At 66.0% G+C, this 19,020-nt stretch overlaps 1 protein-coding gene across 2 annotated transcripts in view; it reads right to left on the bottom strand.

Annotated features, from left to right (window-relative positions):
* DNAH17 (dynein axonemal heavy chain 17) overlaps positions 1-19,020 on the bottom strand; it is a 72,376-nt gene that overhangs the window by 2,883 nt on the left and 50,473 nt on the right. For both annotated transcript variants that reach the window (XM_037494951.1, XM_037494950.1), the window contains exons 57-75: positions 18,668-18,832; positions 18,377-18,472; positions 18,064-18,281; positions 15,329-15,536; positions 15,015-15,130; positions 13,914-14,106; positions 13,492-13,727; positions 12,755-12,877; positions 10,266-10,470; positions 9,919-10,083; positions 9,674-9,814; positions 9,372-9,542; positions 8,082-8,204; positions 7,103-7,296; positions 5,523-5,671; positions 4,805-4,932; positions 4,057-4,284; positions 3,479-3,670; positions 182-361 (exon numbers count right to left, since the gene is read on the bottom strand). In XM_037494951.1, the coding sequence (XP_037350848.1) occupies positions 182-361; positions 3,479-3,670; positions 4,057-4,284; positions 4,805-4,932; positions 5,523-5,671; positions 7,103-7,296; positions 8,082-8,204; positions 9,372-9,542; positions 9,674-9,814; positions 9,919-10,083; positions 10,266-10,470; positions 12,755-12,877; positions 13,492-13,727; positions 13,914-14,106; positions 15,015-15,130; positions 15,329-15,536; positions 18,064-18,281; positions 18,377-18,472; positions 18,668-18,832 (3,231 nt within the window). The remainder of the gene's footprint in view (positions 1-181; positions 362-3,478; positions 3,671-4,056; positions 4,285-4,804; positions 4,933-5,522; positions 5,672-7,102; positions 7,297-8,081; positions 8,205-9,371; positions 9,543-9,673; positions 9,815-9,918; positions 10,084-10,265; positions 10,471-12,754; positions 12,878-13,491; positions 13,728-13,913; positions 14,107-15,014; positions 15,131-15,328; positions 15,537-18,063; positions 18,282-18,376; positions 18,473-18,667; positions 18,833-19,020) is intronic.

Consider the following 19,020-nt stretch of genomic DNA (forward strand, 5'->3'; position numbering starts at 1 on the left):
CGCCCCCCAGCTCCACGCCGGCCCCCACACTCTCTCTCCAGGGGCTGCGTCCCCAGCTTCTTGCTCGGGCACCGACGCTCCCTGTGCCGAGGTGGGAGCAGCCACTGGCCTCGGCTGTTTTGCCCCGAGGGCTGAGCTCCCCGCGCTGCCGTGGGCCGTCCCGACCAAGGGCCCTCCTCACCTTGTAGTCCAAGTTGGGGGGGATCAGGAAGCCGGGGGCCAGCAGGGTCTCCCCCTCCAGCATCTCTGCCCGGATGTACTCCCCCAGGTAGGTCCTGCAGAGCCGCCGGTCCCAGTCGTCGGTGATGTGGCCGCCGTACATGATCTCACCGAACAGGTAGCGGAGGTCATCCCAGGGCACCTGGGGGCAGGTGCAGGCGTCACCAGAGCGTCCTGCCGCTTTCTGTCACCGCACGGTCAGGCTTAGGTGGTCCACTGGGGGGTCCCTCATGTCCAGTCGCTTGCATCTTCCTCAGCCCCAGGTCTGCAGCCGTTGCCGCTGTGACGGGGCCCTGCACTGCTGACGCGGGGGCGGGGGGCAGGGGTTGGCGGCCCCTGCTGCACCCTCGCCTCCTGGACCCCCAGCTCCACCGCCCTCCCTGCCTGCTGCTCCCCTGGGCGCCGTGCTCAGCCACACGCGTCCCCTCCGCCCCGTCCACGGTCAGCCAAAGCAGCTTAGTTCTACGTCGGCCACGAAGGCCAGCTAGAGGGTCTGCAGGGTGTTCAGGGGGGTCTTCTTTGCTCCCAGGGAGTGACCCGGGCTCAGCCCGTCCTCGCCCGCAACGCTGTCCCCGCAGCTCTAGCCCGAGCCCCGCCGGCTCCCCATGCGATGCAGTCCCCGAGGCTGGGCTGCCCGGACGCAGGAGCAAAGACCCTCGGTGGCCACGGCGTCCACCTGCCCCCAACCCCCACCGCCCAGCCCTGGGAGGCCACCCGCCCCCTCTGAGGCCGCCTCCATGAGCAGGCTCCTCCCCGCAGCCTCCGGGCCCCACGTCACAGCGCCCAGGCCCCCGCTTGGAGGACCCCCGGGGCGCCCCCCCCCCCCCGCTGCTGTCCAGCACACTGCAGCGGCAGCCACCTGTGACCGTCAGTTTTCTAGCAGCACTTGATAGCCCGGAAGGGTCACTCCGACAGCTCGGAAGCGACCCGGAGGCGTTTCACGTTCTCTCCTCGACACCAAGCTTTGAGGCGCCCGCCGTCCGCCGGGGCAGGACCCTGGGGCCGGCCTCCCATCCCGCGTGCGCTGTGTTGTCCGAGGGGGCGGCTCACGGGCACGGCGGGCAGCTGGGAAGCCACGGGGCCTGCCCAGCCGCTCCGTGCCGGATGCGGGTGGATTAAAGTGCGCGGAGACCGTCACTCGGCGGAGCGCAGGCTCAGGACCCTCCCTCCTGAGGCTCAGTGTAGGCTCCCGCTCGCCCCTCCTGTCTTGAAGCGCCTTCCTCTGCGCGGTCGTCTCCGGGCGTACCACTCCGGTGTACCCACTCCGGGTGTACCACTCCGGTGTACCCACTCCGGGTGTACCCACTCCAGGTGTACCACTCCGGGGGTACCCACTCCGGGGGTACCACTCAGGTGTACCCACTCTGGGTGTACCCACTCCGGGCGTACCACTCCGGGGGTACCCACTCCGGGTGTACCACACCGGGTGTACCCACTCCGGGGGTACCCACTCCGGGTGTACCCACTCCGGTGTACCCACTCCGGGTGTACCCACTCAGGTGTACCACACCGGGTGTACCCACTCCGGGTGTACCCACTCCGGGTGTACCCACTCGGGTGTACCCACTCCGGGTGTACCACACCGGGTGTACCCAGCTGCTTTCCCTGCGTTTTGCTTCCTGGGGATGGTCCCTCCGGGGGCAGGGGCTCATGGAGCCAGCCCTCTGTGCCCCACAGCCGCAGGCGGCGGGTCCCGGGCGCCCCTCTGACACACAGTCGGGGTCCCCAAGAAGTTGGCCTGTGTTTCGGGGCCTGACTTTTGTCTTCGTGCGAGGGAGCAGCACTGACCCCTGCTCCCCAGGTGGGATGTGGACACGACCTCACGGCAGTGGCCTGGCCAGCGGCCCGGGGGACGGCGGAGCGGGTGGCCCCCAGCAGGGCCTGCTGCCCTGGCTCCGGTGCGTGCCGTGCGGCGAGTGCCCAGGAAGGGTCCGCAGAGGCCTCGGCAGCCTGTCCTCCCACCCGCCTCCCGACAGCGCTGACGAAACCGCGGTGATGGAAGCCTCGTGCCCCTGCTCAGGGCCCGGACGAAGGTGATGGCTGTAAGGTAAGCTTGGGGCGCCAGTCGGACCCCCAGCCCCACCCGCCTGCGCTCAGGACACCCCCGTCCCTGGAAGGGAGCCGGCCGGAGCCTCGTGGCCGCCGCAGGGGGTGCGGGGAGCTGTTTCTCCAGGTAACTAGGCAAACAAACGACATTCCAGGTGCGGGCCTGGAGGTTGGCTTCCTCCTCCGTCCCCTCGGGCTGCGCGGGGGCCCAGGGGCAAGGTGGGCCTTTGACACAGCGCCCTCAGGGGTCGGCCTCTCGGGCTGCCCATGGTGAGGGCGGTCTCGGCCCTGACCTGCGTGGCTGGTGTTAAGAGGGTGGAAGACGAGGTGCTCCCCGGGCCAGCGCCCCAGCCTCCCGGCCAGGTGCGCACCTCGCCTCCTGGCTCGACCCCAAGCTCCAGAGCTTGGCCGCACCCCAGGCCCTGAGCAGTTGCCCAGTGGGGCAGGGAGGAGCGGGGCACAGACCATGTCTGCAGCTCGGGCCCTGGGTCTCCCACTGCCATGGGGGGGTGGGCACCCAGGAGGGGCCCCATCAGGCCCACCAGGGCAGGCCCCGAGCAGCCCCCGGCCGGCCAGCGCTGCCTTTGCCCCGCACGTTCTGTGTAGAGGTGCTGGGCCTGGATCTCCCAGGAACCAGAGTTCTCATTGCTACTGATTTTGGGGGAGAGCAAAGAGGACCCCAAGGATTACAGGGGTGCACAGACAGCCCTCTGCCTCTGCCTGGGGGGTCACAGAGGAGGCTTTACATGAGGAAAATCCTGGGAAGAGCCCAGTAGGTTCTGGATGGGGTGGCCAAGTCCTTGGGGGCCACCCTAGGACATGGCCGCGCGGCCACTGTGGGGGCTGCTGGCGCCCCCTGCTGGACAGTTTCTGGAGTGCGGGCTCTTCCCCACTGCCTGCTCACACGCCCTGGGCCCTTGGATTTTCAGGCGGAACGCAAGGAAGCGTCCGTCTGTCCAGGGAGGGTTCTTTCCACCCCCCGTCCTGCTCTGCACACCCTGGCCGGTCCAGCTCATGCCGCCGGGTGCTGGATTTCAGGGGACATCCCTGTGCGGGTGCAGCCTGGCAGGCGCACAGAGGCCTCAGGCGCACGGATGCCGTCCCGGCAGACAAGGGCCGGTGCGGGAGGTGGTGGCCGGGCCCAGGGTGCCGCTGGCCCACGCTCCTGCACAAGAGCCTCTCGTGGGGGCGCCGAGCCCCCCGCCTCCCTCACCTTGGGGTTGGCCTCCAGGTAGTTGTAGAGCACATTGATGGAGATGGTGAGGTCCCCGTTGTTAAAGGGGTACGACCTGTTCCAGCCCTGCGCCCCGAACTTGCGCCTCTCGGCCACCACGGCGTGGAAGTAGCACAGGGCGAAGAGGATGCACTTGAACTCGATCTCCTTGCTGCACATCTCCAGGGTGTCCTGCGGGGCCGGGGCCGGGCAGATCCAGCAGAGCCCCACCGCCCGCACTGCGGGGCCGGGGGTGAGGCGGGGTTGGGAGGGGGGTAAAGCCCCCCTCGGGCCAGCTGGTGCTTGAGCCTCCCGCCCCGCAGAGGCTGGGTTGAGAACACGTCCTTGACCTTGTTTCAGGAATGCGACTTCACCGCCACCGGGTCACTGAAACTGCCCCCTGTAAAGTGGCCCCGACACGGGGGCTCTCTGGGCTCCTTCCCGGGGCTGCGCCCTCGCCATCGGGGGGTGTGTGGGCGGGGTGGGGCGGGCAGGTGCACGTCAGGAGCTGGGGGCTCAGAGTCTGACCCCGCTCTCAGCTCCTGCGGGACCCGGGGGCGGCCGGCGGCGCTGCCCACCTGCGTGAAGAGGTCCAGGGCCTTGTGCAGGTTGGCGTGCATGCCCGTGGGCGGCTCGTTGGTGATCTTGATGGCATTTTCCAGGATGCCCTGGGGGATGATGTGGGACTCGGGGCTGGGCGCGGGCTCGGCGCTCATGAACACGCGGTAGTCCTCGTGGCTGCCGCTGCTGTACCGCTCCACCTTCTTGTCCAGCGTGCTCAGCCACCGGGCCACCAGGTGGATGTTCTGCAGCCAAGACCAGGGCTTAGCGTCGGCCCCACAGGACAGGCCCCTGGGCGGTGTCCCGGCTGGGACAGCCCCTCCCGACAGCACCCGCGTCCACCTCTTGGGTGCTGAGCGTGTGGACGGCGTCAGCCCAGCCACCAAGGCCCCAGCCCCTGGAGTCCCTCCACCTCTGCTGGCCCCAGCCAGATGATGGTCTCAGTCCCTGCTGAGAAGTTTGGGTCAAAAACAAATGCCTGGAAGCTGAGGTCCCCACAGTGGGGCCTGGCGAGGCCCTGGGGACGGGACCAGTGCCTGCTGTGGGGTCTGTGGGAGTCAGGCAGGCCTGGAGGGGCCGGCGGGGCAGTCGGGGGTCTGGGAGAGGCTGGGCTTGTGCCGGGTTTCACGGAAACACGGAGACACCCCTTCCCCCAGGCGCGAGGAGGGCGTTTTGCCATTTAGGTGGGGGTGCCTGGCCTGCAGCTCCCCCTGGGGAGCTGCCAGACGCCCACACGGCCCCGGGCCGGCCGCAGGCTCTCCGCACCTGCAGGATGACCCAGTGCCCTTTGCTGGCGGCCTCGTCCAGGGCGTTCTCGGCCACCACCTCCTGCCCCTGCCCCAGGGACACGTTGTGGAGCTTCCCGTTGTCGATGGTGAAGTCCAGTTTTTTCCCTGTGGGAAAGGAAGACGGGGGAGTCGGGGCGCTCAGGTGATAGGGCCGAGGCTCTGGCCCCCCACAGCCTCGCTTCTTAATTCTGGCAGAGCACACGCACATTCCAGTCAGCTTTAAAAAAATTAACATCAGGGCCTCCCTGGGGGCGCAGGGGTTGAAGACACAGCACTATGAAGCCATCAGCAGCCCCTGCAGCCCGAGTCCATCCCCGGCCAGGGAGCAGCCCACGGGGCGCGGCGGACCCCTCCTGCCTCCCGCTGCTCCCCTCCGCAGTGGATTTCAGTGGATCCGCCTGTGCTGCTCCCCACTCTGTCTCTGGGGAGTCCTCTCACCTCCCACACCTCTGGCCTGCACCCCAGCTCTTGTATGCATAAATAAATCTTTAAAAAAAATTGAATTTAATGACATTCGATGCAGTCACCCCAATCCTCGCTTGTGCCGTTGGTGCCCCGGGGCCGCTTCTCCCCGCCCCCCACCTCATCCTCTCCTGCCTCTGCGACCGCGGCCGCCTGTTCCCGCAGCCACGTGGGGCCACGTAGGGCCGAGTCGCGTTTCCGGGTGTCCGGACGCCCCCGCTGGCCACACTCACCCAGCGCCTCCACGTCCTTCAGGGGGTCCACGCCCGGGGAGAGGATGAAGAAGATGGGCGTGGAGGGGCTGCTCTCCTCGTAGGACTTGGAGAACTCCACGCTCCGGCCCTCCACGAACTTGCTGCCCATCTTCTCCTCCACGAAGTTCCTGGGGAGACGGGCGGGTGAGAGCCGGGCCGGGCCGGGCCGGGGCGGGAGCCGCTGCCGCTGGCAGCACCAGGCCAAAGGCCGCTCCCTGGGGACACGTCCGTGCCCCGGAATCCTGGGTCCGGCGGGGCGGTGCGCGGGGGCGTCCTGGCCACAGAAGCTGGCGGGGCGGCCCCCGGCTGGTTTTCGGGGAGCTGGTTTTCCGGCCCATCCCCTCCCCGGGCCCGTGCACTGGAGGACACTGTGCCGGGCCCCAGGAGTATGGGGGCGCTGGTCACCACCAAGGCACAGCCCAGCCCCCTGAATGTTATCCACCCCCGATCTGAGTTCCTTCCTTGGAAGCTGCGCCTGCGGCCCCCACTGCCCGGGAAGGTGGCCCTCCTGGCCTTGGCTCCAGGGCACGACCTGAGGCTCCTGGTGAGCGGGGTGCCTCTCTAGGCAGAGCGCCCTGGGGCCCGCGCACCCTGCAGGTGCCTTTCTCAGGTCACCCGAGCTGCACAAGCGTTGACCCAGGCGAGTCTCAGGAGCCCTCTGGGTGGCTGGGCTGGACGCCGAAGGTGCCGCTGCAGCGGGCGGGGCCCTCACCTTGGCCTAGCCCTGGACCCCGCTCCTGCCCTGGCTCCTGCCCCGCTCTCCCCGGGGTCGGCCCCCGCCCCTCACCCTTCCTGGCCCCGTTCCTCTTCACCCCAGAAAAACAGCCAAACAGACTCCCAAGGTGTCTGTGAACCCCCCGAGGTATGAGTCAGGCTTCTGCTGCCCCGACGGGGCTGCCGCCAGTGACGGGAAATCTGCCTGGGCTGCCGGGACAAATGTGGGGCACATTTATCCCTGGCCAGGGAGCTGACACACATGGCGCAGCAGGCTTCTCCTGTCTCCCCGCTGCTCCCCTCAAGGGCTCCCCTGAGCCTGGCCCAGGTCGGCCTCCTGCCCGAGGGGCTGTCTCCCGGGGAGGCTCCTTGCGCCCAGAAGCCACAGCTGTTCCTGAGCCCTTCTGGGACCCGGTAGGCCTGGTGGGTGGGGGGGGCAGGATGGCTGTCCCAGGCCTGGAGGGGTTTCTGGTCCTCCAGGGAAGTGGTTGGGGGGATGAGACCAGTTCTTTGCCAAGGAGCCAAAGCTCCAGAGGACAGACCCCCATACACCGGAGCCCTTGGGGCGGGCGTCCTGGGGTGCCAGCGGCTTTGTCAGTCCCCCCGCCCGACCCCACAAGCACTCTGCCTGCGTGGCCCACCCCGTCCTCACTCAGGACATCGGGTCGGGTCGGTGGCCCCGAGACCCAGACAGCCAAGGCCCAGGAGTGGAGGCAGCGCGGGGCGCAACGGCCCCTCGGTGCCCGGGAAGCAGGGCTGCTTTGGCCCGGGGCGTGGGCCTCCCCTGGGCCGGGTGCGGGTGGGCGGGCACCAGCACGGGCGGGGGCGGGCGGCGGGGGGCTCACTTGACGGCGTAGGTCATGCGGTCGGGCCGCATGCACCGGACCATGCAGAGCTTCTGCAGGGCCGTCTTGTTCTTCCACTCCTTGGGGAAGACCTCCTTCTCCGGGGCTTCCGACTCCACCAGCTTCTTCCACCGCTTGGCCGACCCCTCGATGTCGCTGTCCAGGTTTTTGAACTCGTCCATCTCCGAGAGGGCCTGGGGAGCACACAGCACCCATGACCCTGCGGAGCCCAGGCCCCAGCCCCCGGGGGAGGGAGCCAGCTCTGGCCAAAACACAACCACAGCTGCCGCGCCCCAGCAGACCAGGGGCCGGTCCGGGCGGCGGGTCTATCTGGGGACGCGGGGCTCCTTCTCTGGGGGGTCTGGCTCCTCTCCAGGGACCACCTTCTTGGGTCATCTTGAACGGAGATGTTGAAACCCGGGGTCACGGGCCCCGCTGGTGGCCTGGGGGTCAGTCTCAGGCTCTCCATGCTGAGGCCCGAGTTCAATCCCCGGCCAGGGAGTGACCCACATGGCACAGCAGACCTCTCCTGTCTCCCCGCTGCTCCCCTCAGCAGTGGATCTCAGTGGATCCACTTGTTCTGCTCCCCACTCTGTCTCTGGTGAATCCTCTCACCCTCGCACCTCTGGCCTGCACCCCAGTTTTTCTGCATAAAAGGAAACTCGGGGTCGTTGGGGCCCTGAGTGTGGGTGTCTGGGCACCCGAGGGGTGGTCTTTCACTCTGTACTTTTTAGGGGACAAGAGTGGGGGAAAGACCCTAGACACCCCCAGCCTTTTGCCAAGTGAGGGTCCTGGGGTCGTAATTGGATGGGAAAGTGGGACAGGGCTTCCCTGTGGGCATAGGGCGTGCACCCCATTTGGGGACATGCCTGAGTGTACCGCCTCCTGCAGGGCCCCCTGGTTTCCAGAATACCAGTGGCAGCAGCGTCTTGCCGGTGTCCCCAGCCCCAGCAGGGAGCACAGGGGACCACGCACCCACCTTGATGCCGCCCCAGCCCTGGTGCTGCAGGAAGTCCACCGGGGACACCAGCCCCGCCTTGAAGGGGAACCGCAGCAGGAAGTCCAGCTCCATGGGGTTCAGCTCCTTCTTCGTGGACAAGACCTGCAGGAGGCAGGTGCTCAGACCTGTCCCAGAGCAGGGTTCACGCCCCGCACCCACCAGACCCACTGTCCTGCGCGGGCCAGGCAGGAGCTGGCCCCGGCAAGGTGATCCACGCACAGAGGTCTGTCCACTCCCATGTGCGGCCACCCCACGTCCAGGCCTCGTCTCCCCCGATAGCAGCCCCTGGCAGTCGTGATCAGGATCTGCCTGGACGCCCCACGGGGGGTCGCACATCAGGTAACGTGCGTGCTGGAGCCCCACTGGGCATGCTTTCAGGGGTCACCCTGTTGTCACGCTTGGTGCTTCCTTCCTGCCTGGGGTCGAGTCCACCATGTGGACGCGCTGCAGGGGGACCCTCCGCTGAGGACAGGGCAGCCCCCTGGGCCGTGGACGCCCCAGCGTGAGCACCTGCGGGCAGGGCGTGGGCGCCCAGGGCGGGTTTCCAGGGGCACGTGTGTGGGTCGCGGGCGCCACGTGGCTTCTGGGGGTTGGCTGACGGGTGGACTGCGGGGGTGCGGCCCACCCACCTGCCAGGGGCTGCGCAGCCGCCTGTGCCACTCCCCTCCCCGCCCCTCGGGGTCGGACTCCGTCTCTCTTTGGGGAGAGGAAGGAGGGGGTCAACCCAAAAGTTCCGTGGACATGCTGGGCCCCGCAAAGTGAAGGGGGTCCCCACGGAGCCGCACCCGAAGCCGTCTAAGGGGGCAGAGTGCGTCTCGAGCCGAGACCGGGTCGGCAGGGGAGAAACTCCGTGTGACGCAGTCGTCCAGGTTTGAGTCTGCGCCGAAAACCGGGTTCCCATGGACACCCCAGCTCTGCGTGACGGCCTTGGCGTCACCCGCACCAGCAGGTCACGGGGCTTCGCCCGTGTCGTGGGACAGAGAGCGCAGGAGGGACATTCTTCCCTCGTTGCTGTGTTTCCTTAACCTCCCCTCGGCTCCGAGCGGGCTGACCCGGGCCGCTGCGGGCTGGCGCCGCGGGGCCTTTCTCTGGGCACTGCCGGCCGGAGCTGGTCGCAGCCCCCGCTCCCCAGCCAGGCCCGTCAGCCACCCAGACCTCACCCCCAGGCAGGCTCGGATCTCCGGGGTCCGGACCGGGGCCCCACCCGCCTTCCCAGCCCCTCCCCAGTTGCGGGCCCGTTGCCGCCAGTGGGCCGGGCCCAGGTTTTACCTGAAAGGCCATCTGGGCCAGAAAGATGAGCTTGTCTCGCTCGAAGAGCCCGCGGGCCGTGTACATGTACACCGAGTAGGTGATCTCGTCCGTCAGGTTGATCACCCGCTGTTTGATCTCGTCGGCGGGCGCCGTCCTCTGGATGGCCTTCTCGAACACCACGTTGAAGGCCTGGGCAGCAGCCACAGCTCGGGGAGGCTGGCAGGGTGGACCCCCGGGTACGGGTGCGCCCCTCCTGCAGCCTGGCCCGCCGCCCTGGGGGTGTCCGGTGCCCCCACGGCCCAGCCCCAGGCCCAGCGCACCTTGAGCGAGAACTGGTAGATGGGGTTGATCTTGTTGAGGTCGTTCAGGATGAAGTAGAGCAGGGACGCCCTCTCGGCGGCCGGCCGGTAGCTCTCTCTTGCCTCGTTGATTTTTGCTTCTGTGATTTCTGCCTCTTTCACCTGAAAACAGACCACAGGGGCTTGAGCGCGGCAGCGGGAGGGTGACCCGGCGAGCAGAGGTGCCCCAAGCCCTGGGCGGCCTGGGCAGTCAGCCTGGGCCCCACCTTCTCCCCAATCTCGTTGGCCGTGTGCTTGGTGGTCTCCAGGTTCTCCACCAGCGCCGTGTCTCCCAGGAAGTTCCCCGAGGCGGCAGACAGGCGGGCCAGCAGCGAGTCCTCCAGCTCCTTCAGAACGATCTTGAACTCATTTTGAGACTTGGTGAGGTTGGCCTGCAGGAGGGGCAGAAAGGAGGGTCGCGGCCTCTGGCCCCGGCCCGGCGAGCAGCTGGTGGGATGGGTCGCTGCCTCTGCAGGAGGGAGGCAGGAAGGGGAAGGCGAGGACTCGGCCGCGGCAGGAGATGGGTCTGGCTGAGCAGCTGGGGGTCCGTGGGCCCCGGGGGGCTCGGCCTCACCTTCAGCTGCTCCAGGTCTGGGCGCTCCTTGGCCACCACGGCCGCCAGGAGCTGGTCCTCGAGCCCGTCCCTGGTGACCAGGAAGTTGATGAGGGTGCACTGGGCTTGCATCTCAGGCTTGTAGTGGGGGTTGAAGTACTTGGTGTGCAGGATCAGGCGGAACTTGGGGTTGTACTCCACCTCCTTGTCCCCGATCTTGATGAACCTGCGGGCGGTGAGTGAGTGTGAGGCTCTCGGGGCCAGCGATGGCCACACACAGACGCCCTCAGCGCGCCGGAGAGGCTGCGCCCTCGGGGTCCCGGCGCTTCAAGGAGACAGATGTTCCCATCTCTGCCGCGGGGTCTCCAAGGCTGATGGCCCGTCCTGCCCGCCTGCAGCCTTGGGGGTACGGGTGCTCTTCCTGCCACGCCCCATGGCCCTCACCTCAGAGGCGCTGACACCCCACTAGAGCAGCAGCATGAACCGGGGCGCCTCTCCCTGGGGGACCGCCCTTGGCCTCTGCCCTGCTGTTTCCTGTCAAGCTCACTTTTTAGGGGTCTCCAACCAGGCCCATCTCAGAGCCGGGGACACCTGCAAGCCCACTTGCCACCTCTGTGCGGCCTCTGCGTGGCCCCGACAGGGAGGGGGCTCACAGCAGCTCGGGCAGTTCCAGCCATTAAAGTTGATTTAATTTCTCCGACACTATAAAGAAACACCAGCTCGACACCTCAACCAGCGAATGGACAGGCAGGACACGGCTGTCCGTGCAGCCAATACTGCCCAGTCCTCGGAAAGCACCAGCCCCTAAAATTGCCAGGACAGCACAGACCTTGGGAACACAACGGAGGGCAGGAGGCAGCCCCTGGCCAGACCTGCCCCACCGACAGCAGCGTCCACACCGCTTAGCCACAGGTAGCAGACGGGGTTACAGGCTTGCGGGGGTGGGTGGCGGCGGGTTTCCTTGTGGGGAGATGGAAACGCTTTGAACTAGTTAGAAGTGGTGAGTGGGCTGCGGGCCCTCGACAGATCACTTTAAAAGGGTTTGTCTCAAGAAAATATAGGTAAAACACTACAAGACATACATCTCAGTAACATCTTTGAAGATTCATCACCCAAAGCAAAGAAAGTCAAGGAAAACATAAACAGCTGGGACGACATCAAACTGAAAAGCTTCTGCACAGCAAAAGAGACATTAACGAAAACAGAGTGACACCCCACTGATGGGGAAAAATCTTTGCACCCCAGTCAACTGATAAGGGACTGATCACAAACATATACAAAGAACTCACACGACTCACCAAAAACAAAATATACAATCCAGTCAAGAAATGGGCAGAAGAACTTGAAAGACATTTCTTCAAAGAGGAAACGCAAATGGCCAACAGGCATACGGAAAAAAAGTTCAATATCCCTGATAATTACGGAAATGCAAATCAAAACCACACTGAGATACCACCTTACACCAGTGAGGATGGCACAGATCAAAAAAACAAGCAACAACAAATGCTGGCGAGGATGTGGTGAAAAAGGAGCTCCCCTGCACTGCTGGTGGGAGTGCAGACCGGTGCAACCACTGTGGAGAGCTGTGTGGAGGTTCCTCAGTCTACTGAAAATGGAGCTACCGTACGACCCGGCAATTCCACTCCTGGGGATCTCCCCAAAGGACACAAAAACATTGAGTCAAAAGAGCGCCTGTGCCCCTATGTTTACTGCAGCACTAGTTACAACAGGTAAACCGTGGAAACAACCCAAATGCCCCAGAATAGATGACTGGATCAAGAAGATGTGGTCTATATACCAATGGAATATTATTCAGCAATCAAAAAAGAGAAACTCATGCCATTCGCAGCCACGTGGATGGAGCTAGAAGGGATTATGTTCAGTGAAAGAAGCCAGAAGGAAAAAGAAAAATATTGGATGGTTTCACTTAGCAGGAATATAGGGAAACCCAATAAGACATCAGTGTAAAAAAAAATAATAACGGTACAAAACACAACAAAGCAAAAAGAGACAATTATAAACCAGAGACATCCTGCAGGGGAGGAGGCGGGAGAGGGATCAGAGGGAGGGAGGGCGGAGCACAGGGGACTGAGGTGATGGTGCGGGGGTGCCTTGGCGAAGGAAACTCTATGGGGCCTACACCTGAGGGGGCGGGGGGAGTAAATACTGTTTAAAAATGAACAACGATGTGAAAAATAACAAAAAATAAAATAAAATAAATAAAAAAAAGGGTTCGTCTCGTTATGTGGATTTCATTTCACTTGAATTAAAAAAAAAAGTGACGCAGGCTCAAGCTTTGCAAAACGCACGGAGGTGGGAAGAGGAAAGCGGAGCGGCGAAGGGTCCCACCTGCAGGGAGGGCTGCCCCCCAAGGGCGTGGCCTGCCACCCCACCCCCTTTCAGCAGCTGGGAGTTCCTTTACGTGTGGGCGTTTTGTCAAAGGCCCTCTGCCCAGGGGTAGGCAGAGGGTGTGCGGGCAGTTCACAGAGGTGGCACCGGCAATAACTCACCTTCCCTTTTTAATGGTGTTCCTGCCCAGCAGGGGGTCCAGCACGGGATCCACCGTCTCCCCGATGTTCTCGATGAGCAGGGTGTCCCCTTCAGAGATGGCCTGCTCGATGATGTCCAGGTAGCTGTGGGCACAGCACGGGCACCCTTTAATGGCAGAGGCCTCGGGGTGCTGTAGGGTGCCCCAAGGGGTGGCCCAGGGGGCCGGCACCGGGGCTTCTGCCTCAGTCTCCCCTGTGGGCGTGGGGAGAGGGGGGGAGAGGCCGGGAGAGGCGGGGAGAGCTGGTCTCCAGCCCCCTGGGAAGGCGCCAGGGGGCCCTGGCCACAGACGGTGTTATGAGAACTGAACCCCACAAGCTGGGCCCCGAGGAAACGCGGGGTGGGGGTGGCCAGGTGGGGCTCAACCCAGGTCGGGGCGGGGGGCTAGGTCAGAGCCCCTCTCCGGGGCTCTGGTAACCGGGACGTTTCATTCGGGGCCAAGTGTCAAAAAAAAATCCACCTGTGGGCCAGGGCTGGCACTCCAGGGTCAGAAAGGCGGGAGGAGCCTCTACCTGGCCGGCGGCCCCGCCCCTCCCGCCATGGCCCCGCCCCTGCCGCCCTCGCCATGCCCCGCCCCCACAATGCCCCGCCCACACCCCGCCCTAGCCCCGCCCCAAACTGCCCTCGTCCGCCCCTCGCCCCGCCCCCACCGGCCCTAACCCCGCCCCCAGACAGCCCCGCCCCCACTAGCCCCGCCCACCTCTTCTGCCCCAGGCGGATGGCCGTCATGGCGGAACCGTATTTGTTCTTGATCCACTTGATGCCCTGCAGCTGGGCGTCCACGATCAGCGGCCAGCGCTCGGTGCTGCACAGGATGGTGGCGTTCTCCGTGGACATGCGGTCGCTGGGCAGGCCCTGGTTGTTCCAGGTGGCCACGTCCGCGTCGTCCGTCAGCAGGCTCAAGGGGTCCAGGCCCTTGGTGATGGGGATGGGGACCTGTGGGCGGGGCGGGGGCCTGATGCAGCGGCTCTGCGGCAAGCAGGGGATGGGCGGGCGCGAGTGGGGGACAGGCCGGGGACTGCCGGAGCAGGCGGCGGTAGGCGGGGGCCAGGTGACCCTGGGCCGGGCCTGTGCTGCCGGGACCTCCCCACATTGCCCGAGCGACGGACGCAGCCCCCTCACCTTTAGCTGGTTTATGTACGGGATCCAGAACTTCTCCATCAGCTCGTTGCGGTATTTCTTGGTGAAGTAGCCCACGTAGGAGACGAAGGCGGAGATCAGCAGGACGTCCCCGCACAGGGTGATGCCCTGGCTTTTGAAGTTCTCCACCGACTCAGCCCAGCGGACGTTCTCCGACGCCAGCCCTCCGACCAGCCTGGAGGGGACGGGAGGTCTTGGGGCCCTGCAGGAGCCTGCAGCTGGGCCACCGGGAGGGGAGCAGAGGGACACCCCCAGCCTCAACCTCGCATCCTTCCTGGTCCAGCGGCTCGGCAGCGAGATGGCTTTGGGGGATTTTGAGAACAAAAGGATTCGGGAGGCAAGATCCAGGGAAGCGGCTGGGAACGCTGAGCCCCTCTCCCCGCAGCCGCTGTTGGTGGGAGCAGAGCAGCCCACCCTCCTGCGAGGGCACTGCCTGGATGCCTCTGGCTACAGGCTCCCACCCGACAGAGGTGAAGTTGGGTGGTGGCCACAAGACATGGGGCTTCCACAGGGAAGTGCATGCAGGTCTGAGGGTGCGCTGGCCGAGGGTGTGCTGGCCGAGGGTGCGCTGGCCAAGGGTGCGCTGGCCGAGGGTGTGCTGGCCGAGGGTGTGCTGGCCGAGGGTACGCTGGCCGAGGGTGCGCTGGCCGAGGGTGTGCTGGCCGAGGGTGTGCTGGCCGAGGGTGTGCTGGCCGAGGGTGTGCTGGCTGAGGGTGCGCTGGCCAAGGGTGTGCTGGCCGAGGGTGCGCTGGCATGTCTGCTAAAGGCCTGCCTCAGGGTTATCCAAGCAGCCCACACAGGCCAGCAGCAAAGCCCACCTTGGTTTCTTTGCAAGTTTGGAAAGTCACTCAAAGCAGGACAGGGTGACGTCTGCCCCACTGGAGGTCACTTGGGCAGGGGACATCTTTCCGCGTCATCTGCCCCGGGGCCACGCACGTCATGCAAACGTAGCAGCCCCTGAATGTGGGCAGCCCGCAGCCTGCACCCCACACCGCATGCAGCGGGAGTGGCTGGCTCCAGGGCTCAGCCCTTGGGCTCTGCCGGTAGTGGGGGGTGCAGGGCAGGGGGTGGGGCGGCCTCTACCTGTTGGCCAAGGAGATCACCCTGTTGGTGGCATCGGCCTCCTGCTGGCACCGGATCTTCTCTGCTGTGGCCTTTTCAAACGCCGAGGTCAGGTTGCTCAGGTTGGCATTGAGCTCCTGGGCAGACAAGAGGGCAGGGTCTGGGATCAAACACCAGGCACCCCAACCCCTGAAGCCCAGCCTGTGGGCAGGAGGGCGGCGGGCAGGGACTGGGCCACGCCCTCCCCCCTCCCCCCCCCCCGCCCCTTTCTCTGCTGAGTGACTTTCGACATTGGCCACGGCCCCATTCCTGGAACCGGCGGCTGAGCCACTCACAGCAATCTTGTTTTTGATGCGGGAGAGCTTGTCCTGGGCCTCGGCCAGCTCGGCATTGGCTTCCTCCAGGGCCAGCCTCTTGGGGGCCACGTCGCAGTAGACCTCGTAGAAGCGCACGATGTTGATGCACCAGGAGCACAGCCCCGCGGCGGCTGTGGACTTGGAGCGGATGAACTCGGGGTCGAACGTCGGGTTTCCCTGGTAGGGCCTGGGGAGGGACAGGGTGCTGGCCGGGCGGGCAGGAGGCCCCCCAGTGACCACCCGCCCAGCCAGCGTATCGGTCTACAGTTACGGAACGAAAGGAACCCAGAGTTCTGGCCCCCGCAGTGGACTTCGGGGTGTGAGGGAGAGTGGAAAGCCGTGCTTTCAGGCCCATATTCTAGAAGGATCCAGCACGTCCCATCCTCCAGGGGGCTGGCGCTTTGTGTAGCTGCTCTCATTTAAATTCTCCAAGGCTGGGCCTCCCTGGTGGCGCAGGGGTTATGTCTCAGCACTGTCAAGCTATCTGCAGCCACTGTGGCCAGAGTCCATCTCTGGCCAGGGAGCTACCCACATGGCGCAGCAGACCTCTTCTGTCTCCCCGCTGCTCCCCTCAGCAGTGTGTTTCAGTGGATCTGCCTGTTCTGCTCCCCACTCTGTCAGGTGAATCCTTTCACTCCCCATCTCTCGTCTACACCCCAGCTCTTGTATGCACAAATAAATAAAATAAATCTTAAAAAAAGATTCTCCATGTCTCCATCACATGCAATAGGCTGGGCCTTGGAGGTCAGCACCCTGCTGGCGTGCGCCGGGGGGCCCTCTCTTCTGTGGGGGAGCACCTAGAGAGGCTGCCCATCTCCCCAGGGGGCACAGCTCACAAGGGGTGGCCCAAAGCCCCCGCCCCATCTGCTTGCCCCAGTGCCCGGCTCCCCAGTCGCCACCTGGAGGCCGAGGCTGACAGCGGCCAGGTGCAGGGATGCGGGGAAAGGCCGCAGCTGCTTTTAGACTCTCTAAAAACTCGTACTTCTAAAAAGGGCAAAAGACCTGAAACAGGCGCTTCCCCAAGGGACACCTGCAGGGGTGCCCAGGCAGGCAAGAAATGCTGGTCTCGCCACCCCCACATCAGGCAGCAGCTCACACCCGCGAGCCGGGAGCGAGAGGCTGGTAGCGGGGACGTCCAGGGCCTGGGAGGGCGGCCGCCGCCCGTGGTGGGGTGCCAGCCGCCCGGCCCGGCAGAGGCAGCATGAAGGGGGCCCCGGGCCCGGCAGCACCACCGCTGGATGTCCACCAAGGGACGCGAGAGCGCGGGCCCGGCAGCTCTCTGCACCCCGTGTCCACAGCGCCCAGCCCGGCCCCAGTGCCCCTCGCACGGCCGAATAACGCAGCCATGGACGGACGCTCAGCGGGATGCCCCTCCCCGTGGAAAGAAAGGGGGTGATCGTGCTCTCGGGGAGCACGGGTGGGCCGGCGCCCTGACGTAGGCCGGGAGCCAGGGCGGAGCGCGGGGAGCCAGAGAGCAGCCACGGCAGGGCGAGCCCGGGCTCCGAGCACCAGCGTTGGGGCTGGGGGCTGCCAGGGGGCTGGGCCGCGGGCTGCGGTGGAGGGGGCCGAGCCCGGCACTCGCCGAGGGGTGCGCCGCCTCCCCGAGTTACACAGTCTCCCCCAGTTACACAGTCTCCCCGAGTTACACAGTCATGGGCACGGGCGGCGCATCAACGCCACTGGAAGAGCAGAGCCAGCACCGTGAGCGCGCAGGGCCGCCCCGGGCAGGCGGAGCTTAGGCGGGGCCATCTCCCCTGTTTCTTCGCTGAGGCCACTGGGGAGGCCCGTTTGCTCCTTGGAAGCACACCCCGGGCAGGGCCGCACCCCTGGCCACACCCCAGAGATGCTGGGGGCCGGTGTAGGGGGGGACGCGCGCTGCAGGGGAGCGGGGAGCAGAGCCGCCTGGCTCCGGGCCACGGCGGCCAGTCACGTGGCAAGATCACACGTGGCTAAAGCCATGAAGCGCTTCTGTGGGGACTTTTCCCACAGTGTGAGGTAAAACGCCGCAGCGGGGCAAGTGCCTGCACGCGGGCGCGTCCGTCCAGCCGTGGGGGCGCTTCAGACAGAGACGGCGGAGAGCTGACGCTGGCCCGCGGCCTGGCTTGGGCGGACGGCGAAGCACCGCGGGCGTTTTCTGCAGCTTCGGGGTGCTCGTGCTTATCGGGCGCCGACCAGCGGGTGGCAGCCGGGCGAGGCTGGGGTCCCGCTGGCCCTGGCCTGGGCCTTTCTCCGTTGGGTCCAGAGACCCTGGCGTGGGCCCAGGGGCGGGAGGCGGGCCGGGGGCGCACAGGGGGAATTCGGCTTATGGGGTCGGACGTGGGCACCCCACCCAGCCCAGGGGCACCGCCACCAGCAGGCTGGACGTGTGCTCGACGCTCACAGAGCCGCCCGCCCGCAAGTGCTGTGCGCATGTGTGTGCATGCCACGTGAGTACACACGTGTATCCCGGGGCGCACCGCGCGTGTCGGCTACTCTCACAGGGATGGGCCCGGGGCCCTGTGGGTTCCCCGTTGGGCACCCCGAAGGATCGTGTGGGGCGGGGGCTGCCCAGACGGTGGGTCCCAGCCCCGGTGCCTGCCGGCCGGGAAGCCGAGGGTCATGGGCTCCCTCGCCGCGACAGCCCGAGCACTGGGGGGCGGCCAGCGCCACCCCGACCCCCAGCAGGCCCAGGGAAGGCTGGAGAAGGCTCCGCGGTGCCGCCGGCCCCGACTCACTTGAAGGCCTTGAGGCAGGCCTCGGGGATGTGCTCCTTGTCGAACTTCTTCAGGGAGTCCAGGAAGGTGTCCACTTTGCCCATCATGATCTTGGCGGCTTTCCAGCTCTTGTCCTTGGGGATCTTGCCCCCGGGCGCCGTCAGAATCATGACAGCAGCCGTGACGTTGACCACGGCGTCCGGCGGGGACCCGAAGGACTTGAGCTCTGTCAGGTTGTTCTGCGGACAGCAGGGGCGAGGCCCTGGGGGAGTCCCACTGGCCCGGAGTGCGCCCCAAGGCCTCCCCGCGGCCGTCTCTCCCGTCTGCCCCTCACCTTGTTCAGCGTGTCCAGCGCTTCCTGCGCGGCCAGCAGGGCCGGCTCTGCCTTGGCCAGGTCCGTCTCGCAGGCCTTCTGCTTCTCGGCGACGTTCTGGAGGGAGGGCGGACAGGGACGGCACATGCAGGGGCTCCAGGCGGCAGGCACGAGCTCAAGGGGCGCGGCCCCAGCCGGCACCCCTCTAAATGGCAGTGCCTCTGAGCCGGCCTGTGTGGGAGCCACCGCCCTCGGGCCCTGGGAGGCCTGGGACCCGCCCCAGCTGGTGATGACGCTGGCCGCGGCCCCTACCTTGTTGATGACCTCCACCTTGACCTCCTCCTCGTCGGCAATGGCTTTCTCTTTGCTGACCTTCTCGGTCTCCACGCCCACCACCTGGATCAGCTTGTCCGCGTTCTCGTTCTTCTGCTTCAGGTCGGCCTCCTGGATGGCCAGCTTGGCCTTTAAGTCGTCCACCTGGGGAGGGGACATCAGGGGATGTGCAGGCCAGGCCGGGTGGCTGCCAGCCCGGGGGCACTGGGCCACGCCGAGCGGTGCTCCCTTAGGTGCATTTATTGAGCACTGGCTGTGCACACAGGTGGAAGGTGTAAGACATGTACTGTTGCTCAGAGAGTGCTGGGGGAGGCTATGGGGATGGGAGCACT

The sequence above is a fragment of the Talpa occidentalis genome, unplaced genomic scaffold (genome assembly GCF_014898055.3).
Source record: "Talpa occidentalis isolate TD23 unplaced genomic scaffold, MPIMG_talOcc4v2.1 talOcc4.7, whole genome shotgun sequence".
Lineage (NCBI taxonomy): Eukaryota > Metazoa > Chordata > Mammalia > Eulipotyphla > Talpidae > Talpa > Talpa occidentalis.